This window comes from Serinus canaria, chromosome 6 (genome assembly GCF_022539315.1).
Source record: "Serinus canaria isolate serCan28SL12 chromosome 6, serCan2020, whole genome shotgun sequence".
In the NCBI taxonomy this organism is placed as follows: domain Eukaryota; kingdom Metazoa; phylum Chordata; class Aves; order Passeriformes; family Fringillidae; genus Serinus; species Serinus canaria.
The window spans coordinates 31,400,092-31,409,437 of NC_066320.1; the positions used below are offsets into that span (position 1 = coordinate 31,400,092).

At 42.6% G+C, this 9,346-nt stretch overlaps 1 protein-coding gene across 1 annotated transcript in view; it reads right to left on the reverse strand.

Annotated features, from left to right (window-relative positions):
- CPXM2 (carboxypeptidase X, M14 family member 2) overlaps positions 1-8,816 on the reverse strand; it is a 65,580-nt gene extending 56,764 nt beyond the window's left edge. Inside the window, 3 exon segments of the mRNA XM_009087112.4 lie at positions 7,806-8,060; positions 8,063-8,134; positions 8,137-8,816. Coding sequence (XP_009085360.3) covers positions 7,806-8,060; positions 8,063-8,134; positions 8,137-8,644 — 835 coding nt within the window. The 5' untranslated portion in view covers positions 8,645-8,816.
- Between the last annotated feature and the right edge of the window lie 530 nt (positions 8,817-9,346).

Below are 9,346 nucleotides of genomic sequence, written 5' to 3' on the forward strand. Positions count from 1 at the left end.
TCAAACACAACCCCCTGGAAATGGGAGGCTGCTTTGCTTTCCAAAGTTCAAATGAGAAAACAGCTAAAAAGCAAATCTGAGGACAGTGGGGACTGCAGACGTCCTGGAAGACAAGCAGGAACACTTTGGGCTTCACCCTCAGGATCTCTTCTAGGTGCCAGCCAGAAGGATTGATCCTGTAGAGCCAAAATGAGGGGAAGCAACAAAAAACCCACTAAATTTGTGATACATGGGAGAGTAAGGAAGAAATCATCTACAGGAAGCACTCAAGCTCCATAATCTAAGCAAGAAAATCAGATTTAGGAAGGTCTACCAGGTGATCCAGGTCTACCAGGTCATCCACTGCCTGGATGAGCTGCTGAGGTCCAAAAGAAAGAATCAAAATGAACAGAGGACTCTGGTGCTTTAGCCAGCTGAGCCCCACTGTAGAACTTTCAAAATTCCCATATTTTTAAAGTTTTTAACTATAGATGTACACATAATTCTTTACTATCAACTTCATGGAAGATCTCAGTTGGACGTGGTCTTTGGGAATCACGTTGATTGTAGGAGAAGAGTTTTGCCAGGTACACACCTTAAATAATTCACCAGGCTGATGTACAGTCACACCAGAAGTCTGTCTGGCAATTCATTAAAAAAAAAGTAAAGCATAAAATAAATCTGTAAGTAATTAACCCCCTATAAAAAAACCTCCATTAATCACTTCCACTATCCACTTTGAAAGTCTTATTTTCTATGTCAGTAGCTACAAGCTACAGAGCAGATACACTGTGTAGCAGAGAGTAAAAGGACATGTAACTGTGATCTTTGTCTAACTTATGTACTCAACTTTACTGTGTTCCTTGCTTGGCATGTTGGATGCAGCAGCACTTTTGCAATTACAGCATCCTTCTAAAGATTGTGTGAAAGCAGGAGCAAAACTCCAGTATTTACTCTTATTTACAGATCTGTACAGTTACAGGTAAATAACCACAAAGAAACAGAAGATTCATCCCACATCTGGGTACTTTCACTCCTAAATCAGCTCACCTCCAGCCATGGAAGCCACTGTGGTCTGCTGAAGCTTGCCAGCTTTTTTTCACTTTTCTGCAATGTCAAATTCCAGCAAGGCAGCCCCACAGAGCCCAGGCAGGGCAGGTTTGGGGGGATTTATGTGTCAGAACAGAAAGTGATTCACTCTTCCTAAGCCAAGGGTAAAATGAGTTTGTCCACCCCTGACAAAGCAGTATTATCTCATGTAATTCTTTGAAATGTATTGTTATAAAATATCCCTCAGAGTGTATTGGGGCTGGTTCCCATTTATAAGACAGCTCCTTTAAACACCCCTCCAAAATCAGAAAATCACATTAAAGCATTTTTTTGGTCACAAAAATGATGTAAATCACTGAGCAAACAAGGAATGAAGCCCTTGTCTTTCCTTGTCTCCATTTAAGCCATAATAAATGGATGTTCCTCACCAGAAGGGAAGCATTTTTTGTCCAAAAGAGGACTTTAGATATCTATCAGCACACTCACCAGAACATCCTTTGTAATTCAATTAGAGCAGGGCTGCAGGGATTAACAGCTAAACCCGAGTGCTCTGAAGATGCCTTAAGTGACCCACACAGGCTCCCTCTGATGCCTTCACAGGCACTCTGACTCCCTGAGTCACCATCTGGCATCTCTTCATTATTCTTGTTTTTCTCACCTTTTTCTCGTTGCCATTTTTAGCTAAGGGTAGAAAAGAGGAACAGTTTTCCCTTTACACCTGTCAAGTTGATTTAGCACTGCCTGGCACGTGCAGGAGAAATAAAAAGCCTTGCTCCAATCTGATAGTGCTCCATCCCTTCCAGCACACAGCAAACCTCGGAATAGCCTGTTCTTGCTCACACTGGGATATTAAATCCATGGGGGAATGGAATCATAAATGCTCCTTTTGCTGTGCCACAAGGAAATTACAAATGTGGCTGCATCAGAAGTAATGAATTAACACTGCAGTGTGTTTTACTAATGCTTTGATGTAGGTGTTTCTCATTGCTTGACTGGACATGCAAACACCCCACCAAACACCTTCTGAAGCTGAAACAGCCAGAAGAAGGCTCCAGAGAAGCAAGGCTTGACCCTGAACAATGCAGGAATTGGTGGCTCAGGAATCCTCATCAGGAAAATAATCAGACAGCAGCAGTGGTGGAGACCTGTCTTTGGGCTGGCCAGTTTCCCCTGAACATCCTCATTTCATCCCCCAGGCACTGAATTTAAAAATGCATTTTAAAAGGCAAGTAATTTTGACTACATCAGAGCTTTACTTGTTTCCTGGAGCTCCCAGTGTTAAAGGCACAGATTTATATTTCCATAGACCAAATAATCCCACAAGACATCACCTCACCAGAGGCCCAACAAGAAGACCAAATCTGGACCATCCTTTGCAAAACAACACTAGAATCACAAGCAACAGCTGTGTGAATATGACACTTAAATCCCAACTCTGACCACCAGACTTTTGGTAGCTTGCTTTTTACACAGTGAATTGGGCAAGCCTTTAAAATCCCAGGTCAGATATAGAAAATTCAGGAAATTACTTCTTCTGCACCACAGCTTCTACTTCCACCACTTCATCTTTCTGACAGATTTGAAGCTGACAGAAACCTTCATTCCAAACCCAAAAGAAATAAGTGAAATTTGGTTGTGAGCCATGGGATTGACCTGTCTAGCCAGCTCACTGAACAGATAATTACATTAAACCCCAAGACTGAATTCAGCTAATGAGTGTCTCATAATTGCTGGCATTTCAGGAACAGCTCTAGGCTCATGTTGAGATATTAAAATCTAGTGAAATCATCCCCTTTTTAAAGATGTGTTTTTAAAAAGGCATTTTTCTCACCTTAAACATGAGGTTGAATTCAGAGAAGGCTGCTGAAGAATTATCTTTGAAAGTGGTTTTCTCTGGCATAATCAAATGTGTTTATTCCCTTTTTTTTTTTTTTCTTTTTCATGTTGCATTATTCATTGAAGCCATGGGTAAGGAAAGATTCTAATCAAAATGATTTGGCCAATTTTGAGGGTATTGCTTATTATTCATTCTTAGTCATCCCTTGTCCTCTTTTGTTGTGACATTCTTTAAAGGATGGGCTCTTAAATGAAATAGTGAACATTACATTATTCTGCATATTTTAGAAGTGCTGAAGAGAAAATAGAGGCTGGGAGATGAAAGAGAACTCATTAAAAGCCACATTGCTTGTCACATATGGCAATTAGGATGCAATACAGGTCATATTAAAATTCATGGGATACCCACCTAGGGCCAGGAAGTCCATTCTTTGAAGTTCCTACTGTGAGATCTTTAAACAAGAGCTTTAAAATTAAAATTTGTGTTCTAGGTCACAAGAGAGCTCCACTTTGGCTGCTCAGGGAAGGAAGGTTTAAGAGAGGGGACACCAAAGGACTGGTAAAGAGCAGCACTGGTGGTTCCTCAGAACATGAGGAATTCTATGCTGCTGTATCATGGTGACCAGGTCTCAAGTGCTTTCAGCTGTCAGATCAATGCCTCTTGTGTCACTCTGTCATTTCTTCTCTCTAGTGAACAAAATCACCACACAGATGCCAGTAACACCCCAAACCTGTCATGTTTTTAACTTCACACACTCCTCAGATCTTCGCCCCCATTTCGCACCAAAATATCTCCAGCTTTTCCTGAATAACATCCCTGGGATTCAGCTTTGCCTCCTCATTCACTCCCTGATCTCTCTCCAAGCTTTCATTATCTTGATAAACATCTCAATTAAAGTACTATTGGTCTATTTTTATAAATTCACATTCTCTCTGCTGGATTATTTCCATGTTTGCCTTCACTGTCCATTTTATCCTCTCCTTGTCTTCCCTTGCTGACTCCTCCTCACACACATGTCCCAGGAAAGACCTGGCCCGTCCTGTGCACTACAGGAATTAAAAAGAAATAACAAATCAAACCCCTTAAGAATTGCATTATTGAACAGGTGGCAAGATTGCAGAAAAACAAACAAATATTAAGTAAACACTGATGCATCTGAGGAGTTTAATCAAGCCTGGGGAAAGCACCAAATGAGATGAGACAAAGGAAATCCTGATTTCAGCTAAACACAGACAAATGTTGGGTTGTGCAGAGATCAAACGGGGAGATCTGTGAAATACAGAACAAATGTGCTCTAAGCCCCACTCTGAGCACTGCCACACAAACAAACATCACTCCTTTAACTTCTAAATACATTCAGAATTGAGGTATGGCTCCACTACAAGTTTAAGTTTTGTAGATCAAATCAAAATAATTACAAACCTCACTGTGGCAGATTTGGGCTACACTGAGGAGGTTATTGGGCACCTCAGCCTTATAAATCTCTTTATGGTGAATTTTTGCCTGTAGTCAGACCCCCAGACTCTGAAGGGATCTGCCCCACAGATGGTAGCTGAGGCACCATGTATCAAACTGTATTAAAAACCTCATAAAAGAAAAACATTGATGTTAACAAGACTCTTTCCACTGATTTGAATGGCCTTTGGACAGAGGCCTACACAAACAAGGACAGAATTAGAAAATGGAAATCTGTTTATTTACACAAAACCTGTCAATCCAACTGTTTGCCTTCCAAGGATGACCTAGTACCTCTTAATTTATGAGGCATTTAAAGGGCAAAGATGCAGATTGATACTTAAAACTTTTACCTGAATTGACTATTTGCAAATACTGATTCTAATATTTTAACCAAATTTTTAAAAAATTAAACCAAAATTCTAATAATTTAAAACCCACTGGCATCAATTGGATTTCTTTCTACATTAATATTTCACAGACTAAAAATATCTATATTCTGGCCACCTTCAGTAATTAACTGAAATAGATGGAGTGTGTGTCATCTGTCTAGTGCCATGTCCTTGAGCTGCTCCATTTGATTTCCATTTTGATTCAAAGCTGGGGTTGATCAGGACCAGCTGCTCAGCCAAAGGGCACATCACACATTCCCACTGCTCCTCCTTCCCTATCCCAGCTCCCAGCCAGGCTATTGTTTGTTACAACTAATTAATCCCACATGTCCTGGCCGCCAGTGAGCCTCCCAAACCCCAAATTTTGGTATTTACTGCATGTCCAATAAATTAATTCCACCTCTGGAGAGACGCATGAACACAGTTGTGTACATATAATCAGAAGACACATTCTTACCCAGCCAGATTTATGGTTATTATTATTGATATCTGTTTGACAGCTGCCATTATTATTTCTAGTTGACCTCTTAACATCCAGATGTGAGTAAATATAGGTATGTGTTAGTACTTCAACATCTCTGTGAGGGCCAGATTGTCAGATCTTCATTCCAAACTGATCCCTGGTGACATGGGGACATGGCACCAAGCATCACAGTCACTTCCCTGGCAGGACCTTGCCCTTTCCTGCCTTTGGGTGAGGAGAAAAGAGAAATTTTAAATATTATAGCCAGGATTTTTAACACTGCAGCTCAAACTGCCTGACACGTCCTGCTGGAACCCTCCTGTTTTCACTCCCATCTGTAGCAAGTGGTGACCATTCTCCTCAGGGATTGTGATGCCTCTTGCAGTTAAAATTGTTCAGCTGCTCCCAGGGAAATCCATGAATTTCCCAATATAAATAAGTGCAATTTGCTGAGTTGATATCAATCACCCATGTCCTGGATCAAGGAGAAGGGGTTTGGTGAAGGAGATCAGGGGCTTGTTGTACCTTTGGCTGTTTTTTTAAAAGCTCAGAGGCTTTGAAACCTCTTATTGCACATGGCTGGTGAAAGTTTGGAAGCTCAGCTGTGTCCAAAGAGCCCAAACGTGCTGCAGAAGGAGGGATTGGACCATTCCCAGCTGCTTTTGGTGGTGCACCACGAGCCTCTCCCCCTGTGCTCAGTGCAGCAGGTGGGGAATGAGGGAGATGCCAGTCTGAAAAGATAAATAAACTTTGCTCTCATGGATTGGATTCTCTTCTCATCACTGTCATGTTTGGAGCAAGTGTGAATCCCCAAGTGCTGAGAAAATTGGGAAAAAGCCAACAGGGAAGGTGAAAGCAGAGATGACCCACAGAACATCCCACCACAGGAGGGACATCTCGATTGTCTCCACCACAATGAGGAATCAAAACCCTCAGAAATTACAGAGTTTAATATCCAAGTCTTTCCCATGGTCATGAATTTATGCAATGGTTTGGTTGGAAATGATCTTAAAACATCAACCAGTCCATTCCACTGTCCCAGGCTGCTCCAAGCCCTGTCCAACCTGACTTTGGGCACTGCCAGGGATCCAGGGGCAGCCACAGCTGCTCTGGGCACCCTGTGCCAGGGCCTGTCACCCTCCCAGGGAACAATTCCTTCCCAATATCCCATCCAACCCAGCCCTCTGGCAGTGGGAAGCCGCTCCCCCTTATCCTGTCAATCCACCTGATTCAGTCTGTGGAGGTGGAAAGCAGAGCCTTTTCCTTAACTTAAAAAACCGAACACATTGGAACAACATTCTGAGATGATCTCATGTAGACTGCAATGACCATACTGAGATAATGAACTTGAGATGGTCCAGGCAGTTCATCCCCTTGGGAAGCTGCTGGCTCCTGAGAGGACAGGAACATGGATGTCTCATATCTCTGCTCCCCAGACAAGGTGCATCTGCCACCACCCTTAACTCCTGCCTGGAGTTACCATGACAAGCCACGCTGCCTGCCTCACAAATGGTTCTAGAAATGTCAGATATTAGAAATTACATTTTCTTATCACTATTCATTAGTATAAAATCCCATATTTTTGCTGCACAAATGCTAATTAATTTCTATTACTGCTGACATTAAATTTCAAATATTTTGTTTGTTACCTGCTGGATATCACTGGACAAAGTTAAAGCCACCCTACAACCCCTGATACCCTGTTTTGCTGTACTGATGATTCTAAACCACAGATTTTGTGCCATATGCCCCAGTCATTAACATGAAGTTTCCTCCTGAAGTAAAGGGAAGTTCAGCTTCCCTTTCAGTAGGGGAGTGAGATTTGGCCCCAAATTTTACAACTCTCAACTTCATGGACCAAACTCACCCCTAAGTATCCCAAACCAGTAGAATTCCAACCGGACAGTCAGGGGACACAGGAAGGGATTACACTTTTGGGGTGATGCAATCAGGTGTTAATGGGAACAAGTGGGTGGTAAAAGCTGATAAAGTTTCTGCAAACTTTAGGAAATGGAATTAAGGGTGGCCATTTCATTATAAGGCATTTTTGTTGCTGTTTAATTTCTTTACTTAACTGGACAATAATTAAATGGAGCTTGTTAGGGCTTAGTCTTTTCCAGGAAGATCTCTGTTTACATCTCTGGAGGGCTTAAAAGTGAAATTTCAGAGAAATTCACAGGTTTAGTAGTGAAATTAATTCAGAAGCCTCTCTTAGATTAAAGTGACAAGAGATAAGGTGAGATGTCACTATCTATAATCACCTTTTTACTATGAGATCTGTCTCTGTTCTTTTGCTTATAGAACAGCAGCTTTCATAGCTAGCCAGTTGCCAAGTGTAATTAAGAATAATTAAGAAGGAAAAGTCCACAGACTAGCCAGAGTACAGCAGAATTACCACATTCCGACTCTTTAACTCTTTCCCTTTCAAGTAGAGATTGTTTCAAAGTATGTAAAAGTTCTGTTCTGTGGGATATTAAAGTTTAATGTGCTGTCATCATCATCATCACAACCTCAATTATTGTTATTATTACCAAGATTGCAATTAACTGGGTATTCATTAGTGCTAAAAGTCACAGTCAGCGTGAGATTCAGCAGGCTCCGAACTCTGGAGGAGAAGGTGGAAAGTTACCTGGTGGCGTTTCAAGAATGGGTTTTCCTTTTTTGTTGTTTTTCTTCTGTTTTAACTCCTTCCTGCTCGGTTTGAACCCTGGGCGCTCTTCTGTCTCTGCAGCACGGATAGATCCTCCCTCTCCGGGTTGCTCCGTGAAAGGAAAGAACTCTTCCCCGGGATATGGAAAGGAGTAATAATGATCCCTGTTGGTAATTTCCTGCAAGTAATAATCCTGATCGTCCATGGGGACAGCCCGGGACACATCCCCCAGAGTGCCAGCCCAAAGGTGCAGAGAGCGAGGCAGAGTGCGGAGCAACCACGGGCGATCATCGCTGGCTGTCGCAGGAGTCCCGGAACTTTATTTGGAGAGAGGGCAGAGAGAGTTTGGGCAGCTGGAACAGCGCTCCGGGAGCGGCGGGGGATGGAGCCCCAGCCGGGCCGGGGCTGCGGGGAGGGGGCAGAGCGGCACCGCCGGACACTCGGATACAGGCACGCTCGGACACACGGAAACTCGGACACACAGACGCTCGGACACACGGACAGTCGGACACTCGGACACACGGACAGTCAGACCCTCGGACACACGGACACTCGCCCCGCAGGTGGGATGCCCGCTGACCGCTCCGTGCCCAGCCCCGCCGCTCTCGGTGCCGCTGTGTCCCAGCCCGAGTTCCGCGCAGTTCCCGCTCCGTGCCCGCACTCCTCGCTCCTCCTGCGCGCCGCTCATCCAAGAGAGCGCTTATTCCAAGGAAAGGCAGCTTGGCAGGCAGCCTTCTCCTCCCAGCCCGTGGCCAAAGCGTTTCCCTCCCCCGGGAGATGGGGGTGGGCAAGCAGAGCCCCAGCCTGGCAGGGGTCATCTGCTGGCACTGCCACCCTGGGCACGCAGGGGGACGCGGGCCATACGGGACAGTGGCAAATAGTCCTCATTCCACAAAAGTTATTCCATTTTTAGTGGTGCTTTTTTCCCCCCCTTTTAACTTTTACAAAGTAGGATCTGTCTCCAGTAAGCATCAATCTCAGCCCCCTTCTTTATATTAGTTTACATCCATATGACAACAAAATTACTATATTACTTAGTCTATAGATCTTTATATTTTAGTTTATATATATCTTTATATGTATATATATATATATAAAATTATATGTATAGTTAGCACAGTTTATAGTTTTTATGGTTATATTAGTTTATAGTAACTTAGTTTATTGTTTAAATAATATACATTTAGTCATATAGCTTTAGATACACTTATATGTTGCATTTTCCCAGTTCCTAATTGGAAAGGAAAAAAATCTGATTCAGGATTAATGAGCAGAAATATGGAAAGAGTCACAGGAAAAGTTCTGTGCTGTTTTCTGTCCACTTTTCCAAAGAAGATAATAAGTTATTTAATCATAAAATAAAAAGCTTATTATTTTATAGCAACTTACAGCAAGTTATCTATAACTAATACAACTATATCTATAACTAATATCTATATTTATAACTATATTTATAACTAATAGAGCTCAACACATATCATGTGCCAAGTTATAATAGGCTTCTCCTGGGATACTTGGCA